General features: G+C 45.7%; 3 protein-coding genes across 9 annotated transcripts in view; 1 reads left to right on the forward strand and 2 right to left on the reverse strand.

The window, feature by feature from the left end:
• cplane1 (ciliogenesis and planar polarity effector 1) overlaps window positions 1-8,095 on the reverse strand; it is a 29,649-nt gene extending 21,554 nt beyond the window's left edge. For 2 of the 7 annotated variants that reach the window (XM_082955292.1, XM_014130102.3), the window contains exons 1-18: window positions 7,936-8,095; window positions 7,448-7,644; window positions 7,151-7,286; window positions 6,723-6,842; window positions 6,394-6,626; window positions 6,167-6,267; window positions 5,740-6,000; window positions 5,473-5,655; window positions 3,331-3,583; window positions 2,987-3,169; window positions 2,114-2,871; window positions 1,787-1,977; window positions 1,583-1,663; window positions 1,340-1,504; window positions 983-1,150; window positions 651-882; window positions 379-518; window positions 27-244 (exon numbers count right to left, since the gene is read on the reverse strand). In XM_082955292.1, the coding sequence (XP_082811418.1) occupies window positions 27-244; window positions 379-518; window positions 651-882; window positions 983-1,150; window positions 1,340-1,504; window positions 1,583-1,663; window positions 1,787-1,977; window positions 2,114-2,871; window positions 2,987-3,169; window positions 3,331-3,583; window positions 5,473-5,655; window positions 5,740-6,000; window positions 6,167-6,267; window positions 6,394-6,626; window positions 6,723-6,842; window positions 7,151-7,286; window positions 7,448-7,528 (3,504 nt within the window). In that variant the 5' untranslated portion in view covers window positions 7,529-7,644; window positions 7,936-8,095. Of the gene's footprint in view, window positions 1-26; window positions 245-378; window positions 519-650; window positions 883-982; window positions 1,151-1,339; window positions 1,505-1,582; window positions 1,664-1,786; window positions 1,978-2,113; window positions 2,872-2,986; window positions 3,170-3,330; window positions 3,584-5,472; window positions 5,656-5,739; window positions 6,001-6,166; window positions 6,268-6,393; window positions 6,627-6,718; window positions 6,843-7,150; window positions 7,287-7,447; window positions 7,645-7,935 lie in introns of those variants that run through there. The other 5 variants (XM_082955290.1, XM_082955291.1, XM_082955289.1 and 2 more) reach the window with 5 other exon arrangements.
• A 106-nt stretch (window positions 8,096-8,201) lies between these two features.
• Window positions 8,202-15,819, forward strand: pgam5 (PGAM family member 5, mitochondrial serine/threonine protein phosphatase). The gene is given in 6 exon segments (NM_001141588.1): window positions 8,202-8,602; window positions 8,784-8,965; window positions 9,083-9,208; window positions 14,759-14,844; window positions 15,048-15,178; window positions 15,436-15,819. Coding segments are annotated over 6 exon segments (909 nt in total). The 5' UTR covers window positions 8,202-8,369; the 3' UTR covers window positions 15,587-15,819.
• On the reverse strand, window positions 15,761-25,317 carry LOC106564143 (ankyrin repeat and LEM domain-containing protein 2). Its single transcript, XM_014130161.2, has 13 exons — window positions 25,129-25,317; window positions 23,825-24,196; window positions 23,538-23,735; window positions 23,205-23,398; window positions 22,916-23,104; window positions 22,643-22,765; window positions 22,413-22,476; window positions 22,133-22,314; window positions 21,918-22,024; window positions 20,778-20,977; window positions 20,169-20,658; window positions 19,904-20,035; window positions 15,761-16,487 (listed from the first exon to the last, which is right to left on the reverse strand). Exons 2-13 carry the CDS (start codon window positions 24,180-24,182, stop codon window positions 16,346-16,348), a joined length of 2,379 nt encoding a protein of 792 aa, XP_013985636.1. The 5' UTR covers window positions 24,183-24,196; window positions 25,129-25,317; the 3' UTR covers window positions 15,761-16,345.
• Window positions 25,318-26,081: the final 764 nt, after the last annotated feature.

Here is a 26,081-nt window from a genome sequence, read left to right on the forward strand (position 1 = left end):
TGGGGAAACGCTGTGCTCTGTAGTACCTGGGTGTTGGGTGCAGGCTGGGGGCAGTAGAGTGGCGGTGCAGGCAGGTACAGGCCCATAGGCACCAGAGCAGGAAGGCAGGAGGACAGGTCTTTGGCTGAGTCCAGTAGAGCACCCAGGGGTTGGGACAACACATCTACCCCAGCCATGACTGATGCCTTCAGGATCTCCTGCACTGAACCCTGCAACAACTCCACGTCCTCACCCTCCAGAGAGTCTGAAAGAGAGAGAGATGAGAATGATAAAGGCGATGAAAAAAGAAAAGTGCATATGAGCGATAGAGAGAGAGATGTGGAGGCAAACTGTACTGTAGAATGGAGTAGCCGAGGTCCACCGTCAGGCACAACACACCTGTGAAGCTCTTGTAGTTCTCCTCGTCTCCTTGGGTATCCTCTGACCTGGCCTTCCTGCCCAGTAGAGACTCCAGCTGACCTTGAAAGAGGCTCACAGGCTCAAGGGCTGCTGGGAGATGTAGTTCTCGCCACCTGAGCCTGAGATGGCAACAGACAACCATCAGAAACTCACAAAAGCTCATTGACTTAATCATCACAATCCACATACACGTCTCAGTGGTGAATTGAGGAGCTGGCAGCTCTAACACCTACAGACAAACACACACTGACCCGGCGAAGTCGCAGTATTCTGTGGAGTAGGTGGTGTAAGCCAGGCCCAGGGAGACTGCAGTCTTCCAGTCCCCCAGACGATGAGCCAGCCAGGTGGCCTCCGGCAGCAGCCCCCCCTGTAGCAGCAGGTCCAGGGCATAGCCCACCGTCCACACCTCTGACAGCTGCTGACCCCGCACCGCCCCCGCCACGCCCTCCTGGCACAGGGGCACCAGGCGCCCAACACCTGGGGCTGGAGAGAGTGGACACACAGACATAGATATAAACACACTGGCCAACACACTGGCCTGTATGGACCAATAATGTGTGTGTTTTGATGGAGAAGTTTTTACCACGGGGGAGGTGTAGGGGAGGCAGTACATCCACACTGTGAGGGGGCAGGATGAGAAGGGGCTGGTTGGTGAAATATGAGGCCATGAACCTTCCCAGAGTCTGTACTACAGCACAGGCTGCCTCCCTGTGGACCTCTTCAGGCAGCCAGGAGCCAGGAAGAGCCTCCTCTACAACCAACAGATAAATAAAGTCAATATCAACAAGCAACAATACATGACTTTTAAAACTGATAGATACAGTCTCTTGGCAAGATATTAAGCCAATTTTTAGCGCTATGGCAAGCCAAAAGTATCATTTTTTTTGGGGGGGGGGGGTAATCTCTTCCAATGAACCTGGATTGACCAAGATCCACACACCAGCGTTGTGGGCACTATCGTCCTCATGTGGTCCAGCCTGATGGAGTAGCAGACGGGCCATGTGGTCCCCCAGCCCCTGGGCCTCTTTCAGACGGTACTGGAACAGCAGTCCATACAGCAGGGACAGCAACAGGCGTGTCTCCAAGAACGCACTCCGAGGCCCATCTGGGGAACAGGTGGTGACACCTTTAGATTCAAACTGTCCCCCAAAACCAAACATATCAACTAAACTATCCTTCTCACCTCTCTCTCTCTCTGCCCACAGCTCAGCTCTCCAAGCCTGAGCACTCTCTGAGTAGGAACCAAACAGGAAGTGCTGTTCCCCTGGGGACCCAAAAGAAGGTTGTACATTTGAATCATCACTTATATACAGTACCACTTCAATGTACAGAAACCAGACGACCCCCCCAGCTTTATAGTCCTCACACATGCTCCCGTTCATCCTACCTGTGTAGCTCAGCAGAGTGGGCCCCTCCTCCAGCCTTTCTCCCATCCCCTGTAGAGCTGCCTGGATCTGGGACAGGATGACAGACACACGGCCCTGTTCCTCCTCCCAGCCCGTACCGCTCCTACGGTACTTCAGCTCCTCCCGGTACTGCAGGGTGTGCCTGTATACTGCACGCCACGCTCCCCTCAACCTGCCGAGTCATAATGTCCGAGGGACATGAGAGAGAGAGAGAGAGCGATCAGACTAAAGAGCCAAAAATGACACTACGTTAAAATCGATCACACGCCCACTCTCATGAATACACACGCACAAGAGACTGACTCTACCTGCTAGAGGGCCGCTGGGGGAGAGGCAAATCCTGTTGTGATGGCCCTGGCCCCCCTCCCTCCTCCTGCAGGAATAGCACACAGTAGACATCTGTGTGGGCACATTTCTGCTGGAGGCTGTAGGTGTGGTCCATACTGTGGGAGGTCAGCTGCAGGAGGAGCAGGGCTGTGGACAGGGTCTGGGAGGAGGGCTCAGAGCAAGCCTGGCCAGTCTGAGAGAGGTCAGGGGGCGAGGAGAGGAGCAGGCCCACTAGCTGTTGAGTAAGCTCCACAACCAAACCCAGGCAACTCCTCCCCCCTGTGTGAGGGGCACCCCAGGGGAGGAAAGAGAGAAGGGTTCTGAGGAGGTGGAGGAGGCGGGAGGAGAAGGGAACGGTGCTGTTCTTTCTCTTTCCCGTGTGGGGGCTGGGGATGGAAATTAGACGGAGGAGAGCAGCGAAGCGGACCGCACAGCGGACCGTGTGCTTCAGCAGACACTCTCTCTGCTCCACAACGCCACCTAATGACACACCCAGAGCCCACGCTGTCAGCAAGCTGCCCTGGACCCCCCGGAGCGCAGGAGGGAGGGTTGGGGGACTCCTCTCTGAGTCCGCAGAGCTAGCATCAGGGTCAGGGCGAGGACTGGGGTCAAGATCAGCCAGGGTGTCTGAGAGGGCATGGAGGGTGTCGAACATGGAGGCAAACTCCAGCCGACCTCGGTCCTCCACATGTGAACCAGCGGGCGGTCCTTCAAGATCAGAGTCATCCTCAAACAAAGCCTAAGGAAACACACACACCTTTACACAGATTAACATTTACTATGACAAAGAGAAGAGAACATTGAGTGTGTGTGTGTGTGTGTGTGTGTGAGAGAGAATCAGCTGATGGACAGACCTGAACTCTCTGGATCAGCTCCCTGGTGTCCCCCAGGCCTCCCTGGTCCTGCAGGAAGAGGGGCAGGGTGGATGTAGCTGTGGCTGTTGGGGTAGGTACAGGTGTGGGCCTGGCTCTCAGCTCCTGCAGACTGCTACTAGGATTCAGACAGGAAATGGACTCCAGCCACGCCCTGGCATGGGGCTGGGAAAAAAAAGAAGGTAGACAGCACTAAAAAAGAGCAAACAAGAGAAATATACGGGCCCGTTGATCTTAGCTATTGACCAGATTATTGAGCATTTCAGCAACTACACAACAGCAAAACAATGAAATGGAGCCAATTACGTTCAACTCGCTCCCCTCACCTGTGTTCGCTCCAGTGCCCGGCTGGCACGCTCCAGGCCCTGGCTGGTGTCGTGCAGCAGAGCCCTGAGGAGGGTGGCGGGGGAGGGCTGCTCAGGTACCCGCAGCACTGTGGCCATGTAGCCATCAGACACAATGAGGTAGGGCAGCCGTGGGTGCCAGGTCACCGAGTAGCGCTGTCTCAGGACATCCCGTACAGACAGGCTGGAGCTGGACAGGGGGTCAACCCCAGCCCCCCCAACAGAGACTGGAGGTCTGAGGAGAGATGAGGGGTGACAGAGGAGGGTGAGAGATGATTGGGAAAGGGGAAAGTGAGGGGAGATGAGGGAGACATTAATATAAGACGGGAAAAAGCATAACCATTCATGTGTATATTATAGTAGTATAGTAACATGCTTTTCAAGGGGATAGGCATGTACAGTGCATTCGGAAAGTATTCAGACCCCTTGACTTTTTCCACATTTTGTTACATTAAAGCCTTATTCTAAAATCGCTTAATTTGTTTTCCCCCCTCATCCATCTACACACAATACCCCATAATGACAAAGCAAAAACAGATTTTCATAAAAAACTGAAATGTCACATTTACATAAGTATTCAGACCCTTTACTCAGTACTTTGTTGAAGCCCCTTTGGAAGCAATTATAGCCTTGAGTCGTCTCTCCAGAGATGTTTGATTTGGTTCAAGTTCAGGCTCTGACTGGGGCACTCAAGAACATTCAGAGACTTGTCCCTAAGCCACTCCTACATTGTCTTGGCTGTGTGCTTAGGGTCGTTATCCTGTTGGAAGGTGAACCTTCACCCCCAGTCTGAGGTCCTGAGTGCTCTGGAGCAGGTTTTCATCAAGGATCTCTCTGTGCTTGGCGTTCATCTTTCCCTCAATCCTGACTAGTCTCCCAGTCCCTGCTGCTGAAAAACATCCCCACAGCATGATGCTGCCACCACCACTTTACCGTAAAGGCCCGATGGTGGAGTGCTGCAGAGATGGTTGTTCTTCTGGAAGGTTCTCCCATCTCCACAGAGGAGCTCTGCCAGAGTGATCACCTCCTTGACCAAGGCCCTTCTCCCCCGATTGCGCAGTTTGGCCTGGCAGTCAGCTCTAAGAAGAGTCTTGGTGGTTCCAAACTTCTTCCATTTAAGAACGATGGAGGCCACTGTGTTCTTGGGCACCTTCAATGCTGCAGACATTTTTTGGTAGCCTTCCTCAGATCTGTGCTTCGACATAATCTGGTCTCGGCGCTCTACGGACAATCCCTTCAACCTCATGGCTTGGTTTTTGCTCTGACATGCACTGTCAACTGTGGGACCTTATATAGACAGGTGTGTGCCTTTCCAAATCATGTCCAATCTATTGAATTTACCACAGATGAACTCCAAGTTGTAGAAACATCTCAAGGATGATCAATGGAAACAGGAAGCACCTGAGCTCAATTTCCAGTCTCATAGCAAAGGGTCTGAATACTTATGTAAATAAGATATCAGTTTATTTTATTATATATTTGAAAACATTTCTAAAAATCTGTTTTCGCTTTGTTATTATAGGGTATTGTGAGTAGATTGATGCGGAAAATGTTTTATTTAATGCATTTTAGAATAAGGCTGTAACGTAATCAAATGTGGAAAAAGTCAAGGGGTCTGAATACTTTCCCAATGCACTGTACCAACTATGTAGAAATAATCATCAGAAATGTCAGTGATTTATTTTGTTTCAAGTGCCATCAAGCTAGTGAGAAAGTGAATTCTGTTTAGGAGATAGCGCAAGTGTGCTGTGTGGAGTATCAATACTGACATGAGAAAAAGGACACAATGACCATGTTGGAAGAGGACAGCGAAGAAATAGAGAAAGAGGATGACTACAGATGAGAGAGAAGAAGAAAGGAAAAGGAAGTAGAGAGACTAATGGATCAAAGCAGATAGAAAATAATCTAGAGTGTGTTCAAAATCAGTTTGACATTCTATGGCTATGGATGGACTGATTGATGAAGAGAGTATCACACTGATGGTATATTTCCTGTTGGAGAACTTGAACAAACACTTGAACAAATCCAAATTGGTCAGGGTGGCTACAATATGTAGGATTATCAAAACTGACCATTACATTTGAAATGGGTTGCTTATATTAATGGAATCATTCTCATGTTTACCTGTAAGTGACTAGCGGATGCAGGGGCAGGAAGTGAGCAGGGCCAAAGTCCACATTGCACCCTGAGGTAGACAGAGAGAGCAGCCCCCCCAGACGAGCCAGCATGAGGAAGGAGCCCCTCTTCAGCACACAGGCCAGGTAGAGCCCTCCCGCAGCCCAGCTCACACTGCCCACCCAGTACGACCTGCAAGACACAAGGGTGTCATCTTTATCATCTAAAACACATAGTGTCTACAGTACATACTCCCTGTTATAGTCGTGTACCTACCTCACATATTTAGAAGGAATGACGAGTTTCTTGCTGCCACATCCCCCCAGTCCACTGGAGACAATCACAAAGTTCTGAGTGCTGACAAAGATAACCTGCGTAGCCCTGGGGTCTCTTTGGTTCAGGACTACAGCTAACAGCAGGCCATCAGGGGAGAAGGCTGGCACCAGTGACCCCCTGGATCTCACTGGACGACAGGGTGGTGTGAGGCATGACATGGGGATTGTCTTAGTGACCCAGCGTACACTGTACCCCACAGGACTGAAGGAAAAACATACATCCCAATCAAAGATGTTCCAGATGAGCAACGTGAGAACAAAGATCTTTGATTGTATTATGACAATAAAAATGGTATATAGAGGAGTGTAAATGCTTGAGCGGCAGTATTGACCCCTTGACCCTGAGAAGTTGTTCCCAGTCCACTCACCTGCTCCTCTGACCCTCCTCCCATTGGATCTTTAAGAAAGTGACACTTAGCTCCACCTCCGAGGTGAAAACAAAAGCTGACAAGCAGATATCACCCACTGCCTGGCGGTAAAACAAGGAAAGGACGGGAAGAAATGATAAGGGCATGACAAACGTTCCCTAGAGAAACTAGTCAAACATTTCCAACCGGATCATGTCTATCCCTGTGGACAGAGTAGTCCTTCTCACCTCCCCTCTGACGAAGATGCTGTGTTGAGATGCCTCCTTGTCCTTTGGGGATGGCAGAGCAGTGTTTCCAGGGTGCTGTATCTGAGCCCAGCGTCCTCTGGCAGTACCATCCCGTACCCCTGACAGGTCGCGCACGTCCACACACTCCCACAGGAACACCTGGCCTGTCACAGTCAACAGCAGCACCCGCATCCCATCCCCTGAAACCACCAGAGACAGGCACACGCCAGACCCTGTGTACATACCCACACATACGCAGTAAGTACATGGAGCTGTGTTGGCAAGCTTGAACATGGCTTATTGTAACAATGGCTTGAGCACATACAGACCCTGTGCTGCAGTGACAAGCTGAGCTTCTGTCGGGACTGCTGCCACAGTCTTCAAGAAGTCTTTGTCCCTGCTCCATAGAAACATCTCTCCTGAGACCAGCAATCCAGCAAGCCACACACCTACAAACGGAAATGAATAATGGGAATTTATTTATTTATATTTCACCTTTATTTAACCAACAAGTTCTCATTTACAACTGCGACCTGGCCAAGATAGAGCAAAGCAGTGCGATACAAACAACACAGAGTTACACATGGAATAAACAAACGTACAGTCAATAACAGTGTGTGCAAATGTAGTAAGACTAGGGAGGTAAGGCAATAAATAGGCCATAGTGGCGAAATAATTACAATTTAGCAATGAGGATTACTGCCGTGTTTCTATGGAATCAAATGGTGTTGAAATGTAAAGGCCACTGAAAGCGTACCATTCTGGGATGCGGCCATGGTTACCACCCTGGGGAGCAGGGGCTGCAGCTTTGGGATCTTCTTCTTGGTGCGTCCAGACACCATGTTGATCTCACTGATCCGCTTGTCATCCAGCAGGAAAACAGACTCCTTCTCCTGGTCAAATCAACCGTTTGATACAGTCACAAACTGCACAGATACTACCGTTTTCAATACTAGTCCATTTCATGTTCAAGCTGTGCAATCAAAAGATTTGCATTATCTAGTGATGGATGTCAATATCTCTGTGTGGATGATTGACAGTTCAGTGTCCTCACCAATCCAAGCCAACAGAACCGTGGCCATGGTTTCTTCCGTTTGATGCTTGATGACAACACAACCTCCAGCTTCAGCTCCATCTTTAATCGATAACGTTAGCGTACCCCCTTGCTAGGTATTGATGGGGAAATCATCATGCATCATCTTCAATCATCTCAGGTCGAGTTGATGTTCTGTAATGTTAGGGACTAGCTAGCTAAACGAAATGCCGAGAAGATATCACAGGTCAGATATCACACAAGTCAAGTGGTGATAAAGTGATTTAACTGGTAGCTAGCTAGCATGTATGCTACTTTGACGTCCACAAACAACAAGGAAGTGTTGGCTGGCTGGCTAGCTAACGTTAGCTAGCTAACGCTAACACCGACCCAACATATTTACACTTAATCTCAACAGTAATCTCTAATGTCATTCAAATATTATTGTTGTTTACAATTACTGCAATAGTTCGAACTACAAAAATTATTTAAAAAATGAATTTTAATACCATCATTTCGAAGATTTTCAAATTTCCCTCCGCTTTCTGTGTCGGGAGAGACTTCCCAATGATCCTGACTCCTCCTGAGTAAAGCCACGGCGTTGCCTTGGAGCTAGACAAAGCCAGAAAATGTTTGTTTTTTTGTGCCAAATGAAAATAGCTAGCTATCTACTGACACCCTGTGGCAAATATGGGTACTACGGTTGTAAAGCTGTGTTTGGATAGGTAGCGTTTATTATTTCCGTATTTTTTTCCTTCCTACGCTTCCGTAGTTGCATCGTCTTTTCAGTGCAAACGCCACTGTTGTTATTGTCCACGCACATAGATTATTTCTTTAAAATGTTAATGTCTCAGATGTGGTAGCTAAATCAGTTTAGGTTTGTTACAGTAGTTGTTGCGTCCGGATTTGGTGATATCGTTTTGTTCTCCTTTTCCTGGCAAGGATGTCTTTCAGGAGGGTAACAAAGCTGGTGTGTGGGCTTGCTGGTGGATCAGCAGTACTTGTGGCAATGGCTGAACCGAAAGGATATCCTTTTGAAAAAACGAAACATAACGAAAGTTCAAGAAAATGGACTGGTCTAGGTGTTCTCCAAGCAGCAGTGCCTCAGACGTGGTCACCAGGCCATGACCACACTGTGACTGCCAGTGGGAATGGCTGGGACAGTAACTGGGATAAGTAAGCTATAATTAGCCTAAATAGATTTCTCATGAGCGCATCTCTCAGTAAATGGAGTAAGATTGAACCAATCGAATCGTTGATTCGTTGTCAATTGTCATTATGGGAATTTGTGTATGAAGTGAAACATGATGTTTCATAATTACCTGATCTCTGCTTTTTCATGTGATTCATTTTTAAGGCGTGACCCCCTTGCACTCATAAATGGGAAGAAAAAGAAGGACAAAGAGATCACCAGTGAAGAACTGAACACAGAGGTGGAGAATAACAAACCCAAAGCCACTCGTCACATCTTCCTGATCCGCCACTCACAGTACAACCTGAATGGGAGTGTGGACAAGGAGAGGGTCCTAACCCCTCTAGGTATGTATATGAACTGCATTGATTACAGTGTTGTAGCCATTAAAAAAGTATCAGTGAGGAGGCTGAAGTAAATTGAATCCAATGAAGCACTGATTGATTGTTTGATTTGATTTATAGGCAGGGAGCAGGCTGAGTACACTGGTCAGCGATTGGCTGCCCTGGGGTTGAAGTATGATGTCATGGTCCACTCCACCATGACCCGTGCCACAGAGACTGCCAGCATTATCAGCAAGCATCTTCCAGGTCAGAGACAACAGGACACCACTCATTCTAAGCTCGAATCAAAAGTACAGTACCAGTCAAAAGTTTGGACACACCTACTCATTCAAGGGCTTTTCTTTATTTTTACTATTTCCTTCATTGTAGAATAATAGCGAAGACATCAAAACTATGAAATAACACATATTGAATCGTGTAGTAACCAAAAAGTGTTAAACAAATCAAAATATATAGTTTATATTTGAGATTCTTCAAAGTAGCCAACCTTTGCCTTGATGACAGATTTGCACACTCTTGGCATTCTCTCAACCAGCTTCATGAGGTAGTCACCTGGAATGCTTTTCCAACAGTCTTGAAGGAGTTTCCACACATGCTGAGCACTTGTTGGCTGCTTTTCCTTCACTCTAAGGTCCAACTCATTCCAAACCATCTCAGTTGGGTTGAGGTCAGGTGATTGTGGAGGCCAGGTCATCTGACGCAGCACTCCATCACTCTCCTTCTTGGTAAAATAGCCCTTACAAATCAAATCAAATCAACAACAAAAAAATGTCACATGCGCCGAATACAACAAGTGTAGACTTTATTGTGAAATGCTTACTTACAAGCTCTTAACTAACAGTGCAGTTCAAGAAGAGTTAGGAAAATATTTACCAAGTAGGCTAAAATAAAAAGTAATAATAAAAAGTAACCAAATACGAAGAACAATAACGAGGCTATATACAGGGGGCACCGGTACCAATTCAGTGTGCGGGGCTACCGGTTAGTTGAGGTAATTTGTACATGTAGGTGGGGGTGAAGTGACTGCATGGATAATAAACAGTGAGTAGCAGCAGTATACAAAAGGTGTGTGGGGGGGGGTTCAATGTTAATTGTCCAGTGGTGATTTTATTAATTGTTCAGCAGTCTTATGGCTTGGGGGTAGAAGCTGTTGAGGAGCCTTCTGGTCCTAGACTTGGCGCTCCGGTACCGCTTGCCGTGAGGTAGCAGAGAAAACAGTCTTTAATTTGGGTGACTGGAGTCTCTCAATTTTATTGGCTTTCCTCTGACACCACCTATTATATAGGTCCTGGATGGCAGGAAGCTTGGCCCCAGTGATGTACTGGGCCGTTCGCACTAACCTCTGTAGCGCCTTACGGTCAGATGCCGAGCAGTTGCCATACCAGGTGGTGATGCAACCTGTCAGAATGCTCTCGATGGTGCAGCTGTAGAAACTTTTGAGGATCTGGGGACCCATGCCAAGTCTTTTCAGTCTTCTAAGGGGGAAAAGGTTTTGTCATGCCCTCTTCACGACTGTCTTGGTATGTTTGGACCATGCTAGTTCGTTGGTGATGTGGACACCAAGGAACTTGACGCTCTCGACCCTATTCTCTACAGCCCCGTCGATGTTAATGGGGGCCTAGTCGCCCGCCTTTTCCTGTAGTCCACGATCAGCTCCTTTGTCTTGCTCACAATGAGGGAGAGGTTGTTGTCCTGGCACCACACTGCCAGTTCTCTGACCACCTCCCTATAGGCCATCTTATCGTTTTCGGTGATCAGGCCTACCACTGTTGTGTTGTCAGCAAACTTAATGATGGTATTGGAGTCGTGTTTTGCCACGCAGTCGTGGGTGAACAGGGAATAGAGGAGGGGACTAAGTACACACCCCTGAGGGGCCCCAGTGTTAAGGATCAGCCAGGCAGACGTATTGTTACCTACTCTTACCACCTGGGGGCAGCCCGTCAGGAAGTCCAGGATCCAGTTGCAGATGGAGTCCTTAGCTTAGTGATGAGCTTCGTGGGCAGTATGGTGTTGAATCCTGAGCTGTAGTCAATGAACAGCATTCTCACATAGGTGTTCCTTTTGTGCAGGTGGGAAAGGGCAATGTGGAGTGTGATGGAGATTGCATCATCTGTGGATCTGTTGGGGCGGTATGCGAATTGGAGTGGGTCTAGGGTGTCCAGGAGGATGCTGTTGTGAGCCATGACCAGCCTTTCAAAGCACTTCATGGCTACCGACGTGAGTGCCACAGGGCGGTAATCATTTAGGCAGGTTACCTTCGCTTTCTTGTGCACAGGGACTATGGTGGTCTGCTTGAAACAGACTCGGTCAGGGAGAGGTTGAAAATGTCAGTGAAGACACTTGACAGTTGGTCCGTGCATGCTTTGAGTACACGTCCTGGTAATCCGTCTGGCCCAGCGGCTTTGTGAATGTTGACCTATTTTAAAGGTTTTGTTCACATCGGCTACCAAGAGCGTTATCACACAGTCATCCAGAACAGCTGGTGCACTCGTGCATGCTTCAGTGTTGCTTGCTTCGAAGCGAGCATAAAAGGCATTTAGCTCGTCTGGTAGGCTCACGTCACTGGGCAGCTCGCGTCTGGGTTTCCCTTTGTAATCTGTAATAGTTTTCAAGCCATGCCACATCAGACAAGCGTCAGAGCGTAGGATTCAATCTTAATCCTGTATTGACGGTTTGCTTGTTTGATGGTTCTGAGGGCATAGCGGAATTTCTTATAAGCGTCTGGATTAGTCTCCCGCTCCTTGAAAGCGGCAGTCCTAGCCTTTAGCTCGATGCGGATGTTGCCTGTAAACCATGGTTTCTGGTTGGGATATGTACGTATAGTCACTGTGGGGACGTTGTCGTCGATGCACTTATTGATGAAGCCGATGACTGATGTGGTGTCCTCCTCAATGCCATTGGATGAATCCCGGAACATATTCCAGTCTGTGCTAGCAAAACAGTCCTGTAGTGTAGCATCCGCGTCATCTGACCACTTCTGTATTGAGCGAGTCACTGGTACTTCCTGCTTTAGTTTTTGCTTGCAGGAATCAGGAGGATAGAATTAAGGTCAGATTTGCCAAATGGAGGGCGGGGGAGAGCTTTGTATACATCTGTGTGTGGAGTAAAGGTTGTCTAGGATTTTCTTTTCTCTGGTTGCACATGTGACATGCTGGTAAAAATTTGATAAAACTGATTTAAGTTTGCCTGCATTAAAGTCCCCGGCCACTAGGAGCGCCGCTTCTGGGTATGCATTTTCTTGTTTGCTTATGGCCTTATAGAGTTGGTTGAGAGCAGTCTTAGTGCCAGCTTCGTTCTGTGGTAGTAAATAGACGGCTACGAATAATATAGATGAGAACTCTTGGTAGATAGTGTGGTCTACAGCTTATCATAAGGTACTCTACCTCAGGCGAGCAATACCTCGAGACTTCTTTAATATTAGACATTGCGCACCAGCTGTTATTGACAAATAAACACACACCCCCACCCCTCGTCTTACCAGAGGTAGCATCTCTGTTCTGCCGGTGCATGGAAAATACCACTAGCTCTATATTGTCCGTATCGTCGTTCAGCCACGTCTCTGTGAAACATAAGATGTTCGTTTTTGATGTCCGTTGGTATGATAATCTTAATCGTAGGTCATCAATTTTATTTTCCAATGATTGCACGTTAGCAAGAAGAACGGATGGCAGTGGGAGTTCACTCGCTCGCCTACGGATTCTCAGAAGGCAGCCCGATCTGCGGCCCCTTTTCCTGCGTTTTCACGCAGAAGGCGTGGCTCTGGGCCTGTTCCAGTGAAAGCAGGATATCCTTCTCGTTAAAGGAAAAAGTTTCTTCCAGTCCGCGGTGCGTAATCGCTGTTCTGATGTGCAGAAGATATTTTCGGTCATAAGATGGTAGCAGCAACATTATGTACAAAATAAGTTACACAAAACGCAAAATAAAACTAACAAAACGGCACAATTTGTTGGGAGAATGTAAAACGTCAGCCATGTCCTTCGGCGTCATCTTGGGGCTCTGCCTGGAGGTGTATGTTGGGTCATTGTCCTGTAAAAAAAACAAATGAGTCCCACTAAGCCCAAACCAGATGGGATGGCGTATTACTGCAGAATGCTTTGGAAGTCATGCTGGTTAAGTGTGCCTTGAATTCTAAATAATCACAGACGGTGTCACCAGCAAAGCCCCCCCCACACCATCACACCACCTCTTCTATGCTTCACGCTGGGAACCACACATGCAGAGATCATCCGTTCACCTACTCTGAGTCTCAAAGATACAGCGGTTGGAAACAAAAATCTCAAATTTGGACTCATCAGACCAAAGGACAGATTTCCACCAGTCTAATGTCCATTGCTTGGGCCAAGTAACACAAGCAAGTCTCTTCTTCTTATTGGTGTCCTTTTAGTAGTGGTTTCTTTGCAGCAATTCAACCACGAAGGCCTGATTCACACAGTCTCCTCTGAACCGTTGATGTTGAGATGTCTGTTACTTGAACTCTGTGAAGCATTTATTTGGGCTGCAATTTCTGAGGCTGGTAACTCTAATGAACTTATCCTCTGCAGCAGATGTAACTCTGGGTATTTCTTTCCTGTGGCAGTCCGCATGAGAGCCTGTTTCTTCATCAGCAATTGATGGTTTTTGCGACTGCACTTGAAGAAACTTTAAAAGTTCTTGAAATGTTCTGTATTGACTGACCTTCATGTCTTAAAGTAATGATGGACTGTCATTTCTCTCTGTTATTTGACCTGTTCTTGCCATAATATGGACTTGGTCATTTGCCAAATAGGGCTATCTTCTATATACCACCCCTACCATGTCATAACACAACTGATTGGCTCAAACACATTTAAGAAGGAAAGAAATTCCACAAATTAACTTTAACAAGGCACACCTGTTAATTGAAATGCATGCCAGGTGACTACCTCATGAAGCTGGTTGAGGGAATGCCAAGAGTGCCTTGATGACAGCTTTTTCTAAATTTTTTATTTCACCTTTATTTAACCAGGTAGGCAAGTTGAGAACAAGTTCTCATTTACAATTGCGACCTGGCCAAGATAAAGCAAAGCAGTTCGACAACATACAAAAACAGAGTTACACATGGAGTAAAACAACATACAATCAATGATGCAGTAGAAAAGAAAAAAAAATAAGACTATATACAATGTGAGCAAATGATGTGAGATAAGGGAGGTAAAGGCAAAAAAATGCCATGGTGGCAAAGTAAATAAAGTATAGCAAGAAAAACACTGGAATGGTAGATTTGTAGTTTGAAGAAAGTTCAGAGATAAAATATAAATAATATGGTGCAAAGGAGCAAAATAAATAAATACAGTAGGGGAAGAGGTAGTAGTTTGGGCTAAATTATAGATGGGCTATGTACAGGTGCAGTGATCTGGGAGCTGCTCTGATAGCTGGTGCGTAAAGCTAGTGAGGGAGATAAGTGTTTCCAGTTTCAGAGATTTTTGTAGTTCGTTCCAGTCATTGGCAGCAGAGAACTGGAAGGAGAGACGACCAAAGGAGGAGTTGGCTTTAGGGGTGACCAGAGAGATATACCTGCTGGAGGAAGGCTTTGCACGAAGGGTGGCTACTTTGAAGAATCTAAAGTCTAAAATATATTTTAGTTTGTTTACTACATGATTCCGTATGTGTTATTTCCTAGTTTTGATGTCTTCACTATTATTCTACAATGTAGAAAATAGTAAAAATAAAAACCCTTGAATGAGTAGGTGTGTCCAAACTTTTGACTAGTACTCTAATTCTAAGCCTCCAAACTGAACAGTACTAACCATAACTTGTTTTGCTCTCTCTCTGCATTAGAGGTGGACAAAGTAAGCTGTGACCTGCTAAGAGAGGGTGCTCCCATTGAGCCTGTGCCACCAATCTCCTGGAAACCTGACTGTGTGGTGAGTGATTTGCTATCCTTAGTCCTGGAGATGGATGCAATTACCCACTTGCACTTATTTTCCTTGTGAGATATTCACTTAAAGGCTTAACCGATACAAACCATTTAGCGCTTGAGCTTCAAAGTAATCTGTTAAAGTGCTGTACCAAATTGGCTCTGTCAAACTTTCCCTCACGCACTGTACTGGTGCTTTGGTTTCTGCAGTATCATGAAGATGGAGCTCGGATCGAGGCAGCTTTCCGTCGCTACATCCACCGTGCAGACAGCAAGCAGACAGAGGATAGCTACGAGATCATCGTCTGCCACGCAAATGTTATTCGCTACTTTGTGTGCAGGTTAGTCCCTCACGTCATCAACACCACACTATGGAGTTGCATAGCTCAGCTAATTCATAGTGATTGATTTGTCCTCGGTGAGGTGAACATTCAAGAGGTTCACCGATTACTGGCAAGGTGTGGAAAAACATGATCTACTTGTTAATGTTCAACACTGATAATATAGTCCAAGGTCCTGGTTTCAGGACACATTTCTTTAGGCATTGATTGTGAGGTCAAATCTAATGTTATGGAACTGTTTCTCTTGGTTGATCCAGGGCTCTGCAGTTTCCCCCAGAAGGTTGGCTGCGGCTGGGCCTGAATAACGGCAGCATCACCTGGATCACCATCAGACCCAGTGGCAGGGTGGGACTGAGGATGATGGGCGACTCAGGCTTTATGCCTCCTGAAAAACTCACCCGTACCTGACACTCCTTAAACACTGCTGGCCCCATGTAACCGGACCTTCCGCTGCCACATCATTTGAAGCCATCATTTCTCCTCTAAGATGGTTTTGCCCACGTTGGGAATCATTCTTTTGACTGCAGTTTTGTATGGAAAAATAATTTGTAATGTATTTTACAGACAGTGCCATTTCTTAAATTGATTTGATAATGCTTTAATATTACATTTTATGAATAAACATGAGGAAATGTACTGACATCATAACCGTTTGTGTATAGGTATACATTAAAACAATAGATAATTTAAAACTCTTAATTTACCTTGAATCAGCAAGATAAGTAATTAACAATATAAAACCAATTTCATAAGAAAAAGCATCATTGCAAATTGTAAATACATTACATACTGTATCACTTCAGCATTGGGAGGAGTGTACACCATTAGGTAAATTCAAAGTGTAATCTGTAGCTATGCTATCCGGCAGAAGAGAATGCTTGCATTGAGGACATGCATTAGTGCAAATATCAGCTCAATAGTTACCAGATAAGGTAATAGTGGCTTGCATAGAAAAGCCAAAAGAGTTGCATGAATGGAATCCAGCAAAAAGGTAAAATAAGGACATGTAATCTGTTAAATGGCAATGTAGTGGTGTCCTGCTGGGTTCTAAAGTCAGACTATAGACCTGATGTGGTGGTACAGGATGTTGGCCAACATTCTGTTGTATTTTCAGCACCACATTCAGATTGTGGGACATGACATCTTGTTGCTTGTGGTTTTCCTATGTCAGTTTGGGGAGTGGAATAGGGTCCTGCAGAGGATGGTCTGGGTGTAACAGCTCTGGGTGGTGGGGCCTGGGCTGTGAAAGCTGAGCCTGCTGGGAGAACAGTTTGGTGTCCCAGTCAAGCTTCTCTTCGGGCTTGGCCAACTGGAAATAAAAAACAGCAGCATTAACCACCTGAGGGGTATACAACAAAGCAGGATCAATGAGTTAACCATAAAATCAACTGTTAGTTTCTGGCTCATTAAAAAAAAAAAAAAAAAGCTAAACTTCAATATGTTTTTTATTTTGTTAAATCAATTAGACCATGCCCATTTCAAGCGCATCTTTCTACAAAATAAAAAATTACATCAGAATATTAAGACAACTCCATAATCCTACTTTGTAGTAAGAGAATCGAAGATGAGATACAGTTGAAATCAGAAGTTTACATACTTAGGTAGGAGTCATTAAAACTCGTTTTTCAACCACTCCACATATCTTGTTAACAAACTAAATTTGGCAAGTCGGTTAGGACCGATACTTTGTGCATGACAAATAATTTTTCCAACAATTGTTTACAGACAGATTATTTCACTGTACCACAATTCCAGTGGGTCAGAAGTTTACATACACTAAGTTGACTGTGCCTTTAAACAGCTTCGCAAATTCCAGAAAATGTAATGGCTTTAGAAGCTTCTGACAGGCTAATTGACATCATTTGAGTCAATTGGAGGTGCATCTGTGGATGTATTTCAAGGCCTACCTTAAAACGCACCTCTTTGCTTGACATGAGAAAATCAAAAGAAATCAGCCAAAACCTCAGAATTGCAGACCTCCACAAGTCTGGTTCATCCTTGGGAGCAATTTCCAAACGCCTGAAGGTACCACATTCATCTGTACAAACAATAGTACGCAAGTATAAACACCATGGGACCACGCAGCCGTCATACCGCTCAGGAAGGAGACGCGTTCTGTCTCCTAGAGATGAACGTACTGTGGTGCGAAAACTGCAAATCAATCCCAGAACAACAGCAAAGGACCTTGTGAAGATGCTGGAGGAAACAGGTACAAAAGTATCTATATCCAAATAACCTGAAAGGCCGCTCAGCAAGGAAGAAGCCACTGCTCCAAAACCACCATAAAAAAGTCAGACTAAGGTTTGCAACTGCACATGGGGACAAAGAAATATCCTCTGGTCTGATGAAACAAATATAAAACTGTTTGGCCATAATGACCATCGTTATGTTTAGAGGAAAAAGGGGGAGGCGTGCAAGCCGAAGAACACCATCCCAACCGTGAAGCACAGGGGTGGCAGCATCATGTTGTGTGGATGCTTTGCTGCAGGAGGGTCTGGTGCACTTCACAAAATAGATGGCATCATGAGGCAGGAAAATTAGGTGGATATATTGAAGCAACATCTCAAGACATCAGTCAGGTAGTTATAGCTTGGTCACAAATGGGTCTTCCAAATGGACAATGACCCCAAGCATACTTCCAAAGTTGTGGTAAAATGGCTCAAGGACAACAAAGTCAAGGTATTGGAGTGGCCATCACAAAGCCCTGACCTCAATCCTATAGAAAATGTGTGGGCAGAACTGAAAAAGCGTGTGCGAGCAAGGAGGCCTACAAACCTGACTCGGTTACACCAGCTCTGTCAGGAGGAATGGGCCAAAATTCACCCAAGTTATTGTGGGAAGCTTGTGGAAGGCTACCCGAAACGTTTGACCCAAATTAAACAATTTAAAGGCAATGCTACCAAATACTAATTGAGTGTATGTTAACTTCTGACCCACTAGGAATGTGATGAAAGAAATAAAAGCTGAAATAACTACTACACTGCTCAAAAAAATAAAGGGAACACTTAAACAACACAATGTAACTCCAAGTCAATCACACTTCTGTGAAATCAAACTGTCCACTTAGGAAGCAACACTGATTGACAATACATTTCACATGCAAATGGAATAGACAACAGGTGGAAATTATAGGCAATTAGCAAGACACCCCCAATAAAGGAGTGGTTCTGCAGGTGGGGACCACAGACCACTTCTCAGTTCCTATGCTTCCTGGCTGATGTTTTGGTCACTTTTGAATGCTGGCGGTGCTTTCACTCTAGTGGTAGCATGAGACGGAGTCTACAACCCACACAAGTGGCTCAGGTAGTGCAGCTCATCCAGGATGGCACATCAATGCGAGCTGTGGCAAGAAGGTTTGCTGTGTCTGTCAGCGTAGTGTCCAGAGCATGGAGGCGCTACCAGGAGACAGGCCAGTACATCAGGAGACGTGGAGGAGGCCGTAGGAGGGCAACAACCCAGCAGCAGGACCGCTACCTCCGCCTTTGTGCAAGGAGGAGCAGGAGAAGCACTGCCAGAGCCCTGCAAAATGACCTCCAGCAGGCCACAAATGTGCATGTGTCTGCTCAAACGGTCAGAAACAGACTCCATGAGGGTGGTATGAGGGCCCGACGTCCACAGGTGGGGGTTGTGCTTACAGCCCAACACCGTGCAGGACGTTTGGCAAATTCGCCACTGGCGCCCTGTGCTCTTCACAGATGAAAGCAGGTTCACACTGAGCACATGTGTCAGTCGTGACAGAGTCTGGAGACGCCGTGGAGAACGTTCTGCTGCCTGCGACATCCTCCAGCATGACCGGATTGGCGGTGGGTCAGTCATGGTGTGGGGTGGCATTTCTTTGGGGGGCCGCACAGCCCTCCATGTGCTCGCCAGAGGTAGCCTGACTGCCATTAGGTACCGATATGAGATCCTCAGACCCCTTGTGAGACCATATGCTGGTGCGGTTGGCCCTGGGTTCCTCCTAATGCAAGACAATGCTAGACCTCATGTGGCTGGAGTGTGTCAGCAGTTCCTGCAAGAGGAAGGCATTGATGCTATGGACTGGCCCGCCCGTTCCCCAGACCTGAATCCAATTGAGCACATCTGGGACATCATGTCTCGCTCCATCCACCAACGCCACGTTGCGCCACAGACTGTCCAGGAGTTGGCGGATGCTTTAGTCCAGGTCTGGGAGGAGATCCCTCAGGAGACCATCCGCCACCTCATCAGGAGCATGCCCAGGCGTTGTAGGGAGGTCATACAGGCACGTGCAGGCCACACACACTACTGAGCCTCATTTCGACTTGTTTTAAGGACATTACATCAAAGTTGGATCAGCCTGTAGTGTGGTTTTCCACTTTAATTTTGAGTGTGACTCCAAATCCAGACCTCCATGGGTTGATAAATTGGATTTCCATTGATTATTTTTGTGTGATTTTGTTGTCAACACATTCCACTATGTAAAGAAAAAAGTATTTAATAAGATTATTTCTTTCATTCAGATCTAGGATGTGTTGTTTAAGTGTTCCCTTTATTTTTTTGAGCAGTATATGATTCTGACATTTCACATTCTTAAAATAAAGTGTTGATCCTAACAGACCTAAGACAGGGAACCTTTAGTAGGATTAAATGTCAGGAATTATGAAAAACTGAGTTTGAATGTATTTGGCTAAGATTTATGTAAACTTCCGACTTCAACTGTATGTCTGCTGACAAAGCATAAAGAAACAGAATAGGTATCTAGCTCACCTTAGCCTCTGTGAAGAGGGATAGGCCAGAATGGTGTTCTTCCACTTAGTAATGCAGGGGTATCTCTCAAGGTCAATCTCCATGTTATTCATTGCAGACAGGACCTCACTGTCCAACTTGGTGGGAAATTCCCTGCAAGAAAGAGTCAAAGAACATTGGTTAGCATTTCCATTTTGTTACAAAGAAACATTTGTGGTGCGAGTTTAAATTGCAACAGATCATTTTGACAGGTTGACTGATGTACAGTAAATAAACAAAGACTTACCCATCCATAAACAGTTCCTGTCTTCGTCTTGTAGGGGTGACCGTCATCAGAATTGTGTCTTCAGCGGTGTCTCCTTCCGTTGATTTGTAAGATTCGCTAGAGGATCCTGAGTCTCTCCTCCTGTTTCCCCCATCTCTGGGACCATCTCTGGGACCATCTGGGCCCTCTGAGTCTGAGCCCTCGTCTGCAGTCAGATACTCCTCAGAGCTAGGGTTAGAGAGCTCCTCCGCCTGCCTCTTCCCCTGACTCCTCTCCCAGGTCCTCCAGAAGCTACCGTCCCCCAGGTCCAGGCCTTCTCTCCAAGGTACAGAGGGAGCCAGACATGCCTTCTCTGGGTCCTCCACAGTGCCAGAGGCTACATTTAGACTGGCTTTCTCAAACTCTGGCAGGAGGTTACACACAGGTGACTGGGAACTGTTCTCCACTGGTGCTGAGTTCTTGTCATTCAGGATGTGGTTAGACGGGGCTTGGCTCTGGTTTTTCTGCTCCTCTGAAATGACGGCAAACACATGAATGTGAAATTATTTGGGGATTTCCCTGTATAATTTCAAGCATGAAATATGTTATAACATGTTTGTAAGGTTGTAGATTTTCTATGGAAGTGCTTACCTTTGGAGGGTGTTGATGTTTTAAATCCACCACCGGTCTCCTCTGTCCTCCCATATTCTTCTCGGGGAAGCTCACTTCGGTCCTTCCTATCCAGATACTCTTCCAGCCTCTTCAGTCCCTCCTCTGTAGACAGGTCAGTGAAGCTCTGAAGGAAGTCCCAGTACTCTGCCCAAGGATGCCCCATGCCATGTGCAATCTCCCTGTTGAGAGAGATCAGATCGATCAGAAAATATGCCAACTGTAGCTATTACATTTTTCCTTGACATGATATTCATCGATCGTCAGCAAGTTTATGGTTACTTGATAAAATGTTGCTTGTTTGTTTCCTTAGAGTTTAGCCTATTAAAAGCTCACTGCAGTCAAAAACTATATTTGCCTATGCTTTACATATACACTGAGTGCACAAAACATTTGGGACACCTTCCTAATATTGAGTTGCATGCCCGTTTGCCATCAGTACAGCCTCAATTCATCATGTCAAAAGCGTTCCACAGGGATGCTGGCCCATGTTGACTCCAATGCTTCCCAAAGTTGTGTCATGTTGGCTGGATGTCCTTTGTGCAGTGGACCATTTTTGATACACACAAGAAACTGTTGAGCGTGATAAACCCAGCAGCGTTGCAGTTCTTGACACATTCAAACCGGTGTGCCTGGCACCTCATACCCTGGTTAAAGGCACTTCAAAATCTTTTGTCTTGTCCATTCACCCACATACACAATCCATGTCTCAATTATTTCAAGGCTTAAAAATCCTTTAACTTGCGTCCTTCTCTCCCCTGATTGAAGTTGATATAACAAGTGACATCAATTAGGGATCATAGCTTTCACCTGGTCAGTCTATATCATGGAAAGAGCTGGTCCTAATGTTTTGTGCACTCAGTGTATTTCCACACTATACGGTTGGAACAATATTATGAAAGTTATGATAATGCCCTTTTAGTGTAAGAGCTGTTTGAAAAGACCCCCTGAAATTTCAACCTGTTTTGGTGTGATGGTGGAACCATTTTAATTCAAAACAATTACAGTAAGGTTACCCAAAAAGGTTACCCATTGTTACCCAGAAATGATTTGATATTGAGATAAAAACAGCTGCATTTGACCTTTAATAAAAGGTCACAGGTCCACTGTTCGTTCACTTACCTCCCCACACGCTCTGCACCCCTGTCAGGGTCGGATTTGAGAATACGGTGGAAATACTCTGCTCGATCCCTGGGTGGAGTTCTCCATAGTCTATGGAACTCATCTGCCTGTAAGACCAAAACAGAAAACGGGTTTATGGGGTTTAGAGACAAAGGCCTATGAGCCTCTATAGATGGATTTTTTCATTGTACAATACTCCAAGGTATTGAGGTTACCTTTGAAGGACTGAGGGGACCCACATACGCTCTCACAGTCATGACTGGGTCTATGGGACTCCCAGCCACTCCTGATCCCTGCGAATGAAAATCCACCTCCAGTGGGCTTGGAGACCATGGCAAACCAATCACAGGCTGGAAGCTGTTGTCTGTATCCCTCAGCAAGGGAACATAGCACCGTTCTGTCAGAAAAGGGAAAAAGTCAGCAATGTGTTCACAAGTTGGCATTTGCACATGCAAAAAGGTTTTACAGCCAGCATTGGCAACCATCTAAACGTACCCTCCAAATATTCCTTGATCTTCTTCTTTATGTCAGGGGTTTTGTTTTTCCTCTCACATATCACCTGTAAAAGGCATTTATAAAGTCAAGTATTTAGTCCTCAGAATCATCTCTTTTCTGGCATGAAATTCAGGGGATACTGCACCTTACTGAACAGAAATGGAATGCTTTACTAAGAGAATGGTTTTAGTGCAAATGAAGTGGTTCTTTATAGCTGTAATGTGGCTTACACTAGAGGGCTTCTGGTTGTACTTGTTCTGCCGGTGTTTATCAGTGGCCGGATGAGAACACAGCACGTTGACCACGTCTTGACAGCCAAACTTACAGGCAAAGTGAAGAGGAGTTTCATTGCTCTGCAGGGAGATCACACACATTCAATACATCTCATGAATACCTTATGTACACACTTTAACGCTAACAGACTATATTTTCTGCGTGCACTGTGCTGACTACCAACTCCCATTGTATTACAAAGTTACGGTTCATATACTGCAAGTTCTCACTGCTTTGTCAGGTGTGTTCAGGTACAGGTCAACGAGGTAGCGGATGCGTTGGTGTAACATGGCCTCCTGGTCATCGGGATACATGAGTCTCATGAAGTCTGGGCTCTCCAGGGTGTCCAGGAGGAGCTGAACCATCCCTGACTGGTTCTCTTTGGCCGCCACATGCAGGACGTTATAATGGCATCCTTCCTATAAAACAGGAATACAGAGTTATTCCACACCAGAGAATGTGAAGCACCATTCTGCTCCCATGGAAATGACAGAAACAATAATTATCTCAAAGGCATACATGCACGATGGTGGGGTTGTCTCCAGATCCGATAAGGTAGCGTGGGTTGGCCCAGACCAGCTTGCTGAAGGCTTCCTTGTCCCCCTTCTCCACTGCCTTTCTCAGCTTGGCTGTCAGGTCCTGGGTGCGGGGGCTGCGGAACTCATTAGCCCTCTCCAGGTTCACAGGTGAAGTCCCTGATGCGGTAGGGCTTCCTGGGAGGACAAGAGTGTCATTGCTGGTCAACCTTTTTCTTGCTAATTTTACATGACACAAGAGGTGAATGATCCGTCTAGCTTTCTATCTATATAGTGGCTCTATATTAGATAAAGTTATGCTATGAAGCAGACACACCTGTGTGGACAACAGGTTGCAGCACTCCCTGGGGCCCGTCTGGTGCAGTTGTGCTGGCTAAAGCTGGGCTATGTTCATTGATGCCTTTTGAGAATTTCTCAGCTTCCTCTCGTGTTGAGAAGGACTTAAATCTGGACTCTTTCATTGTCATCATGGCTCTCAGAGCTTTCTTCCTGTCCACATATACATGGACTTTGTCTGGTGGGGAAAACATAGTCATTCACCACACATTGAACTCAGAGACAATCTCTATCTTGCACTATTCATAGGATAAAAAGAGGTCTTACCATCAGTGACCACTGACTCCTCCCAATGAGGACATACACCATAGTAAACAAGGGGAGATTCTGGTTCATCCAATTCCTCTGTCTCTTTGCACTCCTCTGCTGATGATTTGAGTTCCAGGGTGTGGTCTGCTTCTACTGTATCTGTTAAGGGTCTATTAGACTCTGCATTGGAGGAGCTACCTCCACCAGACACCCCTCCATCCCCTCCCTGCTTCTCCAGGAGGGATCTGGCCAGCTTCCTCTCAAAGATGGCTCTTGTAGTGGTGGTAAGGGGGCCACACTTCAGCCCTGCCCCAATAATCTCCTGTCGTAGCTGATCTGGGTTCAGGGCCTGCAGCCTGCTCATGACTTCCTCCATGTTGCTGTCACTACCTAGGATAAATAAATGTGGCATACCCAGAGAAGAGTCATGTTACAAATATACTCTGAAGAACATAGTCAAATGGCACAAAAACATACTACTCATTCGCATCAGAAATGACACTTTAACTCGTCGTTCCTGGCCTTAAAACAGCAGATAACCATCAAATAAAATGGTACGTCGTGTCATAGGCTAAAGATAAAATGTTATTGAACCACTCGTGTCATAGGCTAAAGATAAAATGTTATTGAACCACTCGTGTCATAGGCTAAAGATAAAATGTTATTGAACCACTTGTGTCATAGGCTAAAGATAAAATGTTATTGAATCACTCTGGCCACGTTCTCTTCAAAATCACATGCATAATTGGCAAAACGATGGTCTAAAACGGAAGACTTACTACACGCCATTGTAGCCTACGTGTATATATATTTTGGGATGTGGAACAATTCCATGTGGAGAATATTGTAATAATGTAGCTGGAGAACGTATTCTGTATACCTACGCCTGTTGTTTACCTATCGGGGCGCGAGCTCATTGGTCGTTTCAAACAAAACGATGCCCCGCCTTTTCCAATATGACTCATAACACAAATAGTTTGTCGTTTGTAATAATGTATGATATGTCATTACATTCAACGTGCTGAAGCTCTAGGGCATTTGCATGTACACAATCGATAATTACATATGTATTATTTAGGCTACGATACGTACTTATAATGACCCAATTCTCACAATATCTGCCCCGTAATCATTAGTTATGATAAACTTATAGTGCTAAGGCTAGGCCATATATTCCCATTGAGGAATGTACTACAACAGCTAACTTTTCCCTAGCCACCCTAGCTAATGGCAGCTAAGACCTGATTCAATTACGTGCCAGACATTTATTTAACTTAAATGGACTCGTAAACGTTCTCGAATACACTCAAATAATATCTTACTTCACAGACTCGTGCTTGTAGTCCTCCTGTGGTGTACTCATTACGTCGGGCAACGGAACTCGTTTAAGAACGGATAGCACCAAAGATTTGTATAGCTAAGATAGTCGTTTCCAATGGGAACCAGTGAGTCATAGTGGGCAGAACAAACAAGAAGGTGATCAGAGCCAAGCACGAGATAGCGAGATCCTATTGGTGAGTTCTAGCAAACATTTGCATATTTCCGTTAGGAACGCCTGCACTGTGAAGTGCGCGTGTGCAATAACTCAATTCGCATTTTCACTCCTTCTAAACAACGCTTTTTTTTTTTTTTACTTTGGCGAAGGGTAAAGTCTACAAAACATTGTCCATTCTGTTCGAAACAGATTATAATTTTGGGAACAGAAAACTGTACTGAGATCAAATGTTTCATTAATAAGAACATTTGCAGAATGTCGGCCAAAATCCATCTCATTCCATCTTCTCCCACTTCCGGCCACTGGGCTTTCTCTCACTACCATATTTGGTAGGGATTGGAAACACCATGCGGATGCTTCACATTTATACGTCCAGTGAAATATCTGTCTCATTGTTCTAGTTGTGATAGCACTGACCAAGCAAACAGATCAAACGAAACGGGGAAGGGACCTTCTTCTTCTTCAAGGGTTTATTGGAGAACTATATCCCAAAAAATGTATTGCCGCAACCTACTGGGTGGGGTAAAAACGTAGATAATTTAACGAAAAAAAGTAAATGTACTCTACTTCGTTAAATGTACTCAGATCCCTACACAAGCTCTGGGGCCTGACGCTTCGAACACACCGATAGTGCAATTTGCGTTTTGGCACACAAAAATTACGTTTATTTCCAATGAAACGCTGCGTTTGCCTTGCACCATTGCGTTGCAGAGGCAGTTGCAGGCGTTCGGTGTGGTGCATATGCTTCGAACAAACCGACAGTGTTTTTGTCGCAAAATA

The sequence above is a fragment of the Salmo salar genome, chromosome 01 (genome assembly GCF_965601325.2).
Source record: "Salmo salar chromosome 01, fSalSal1, whole genome shotgun sequence".
Taxonomy (NCBI): Eukaryota; Metazoa; Chordata; class Actinopteri; order Salmoniformes; family Salmonidae; genus Salmo; species Salmo salar.

What these genes read in the sequence shown, in the direction of transcription:
- LOC106564143 (XM_014130161.2), bottom strand. Translation starts at nt 24,182, where the DNA reads ATGGAGGAAGTCATGAGCAGGCTGCAGGCCCTGAACCCAGATCAGCTA. An exon ending in GTCCCCTCAGTCCTTCAAAG is followed by an intron (nt 22,025 to 22,132) that starts GTAACCTCAATA and finishes TTGGTCTTACAG; the next exon opens with GCAGATGAGTTCCATAGACT. An exon ending in CCCTCTTCACAGAGGCTAAG is followed by an intron (nt 16,488 to 19,903) that starts GTGAGCTAGATA and finishes TTTTATTTCCAG; the next exon opens with TTGGCCAAGCCCGAAGAGAA.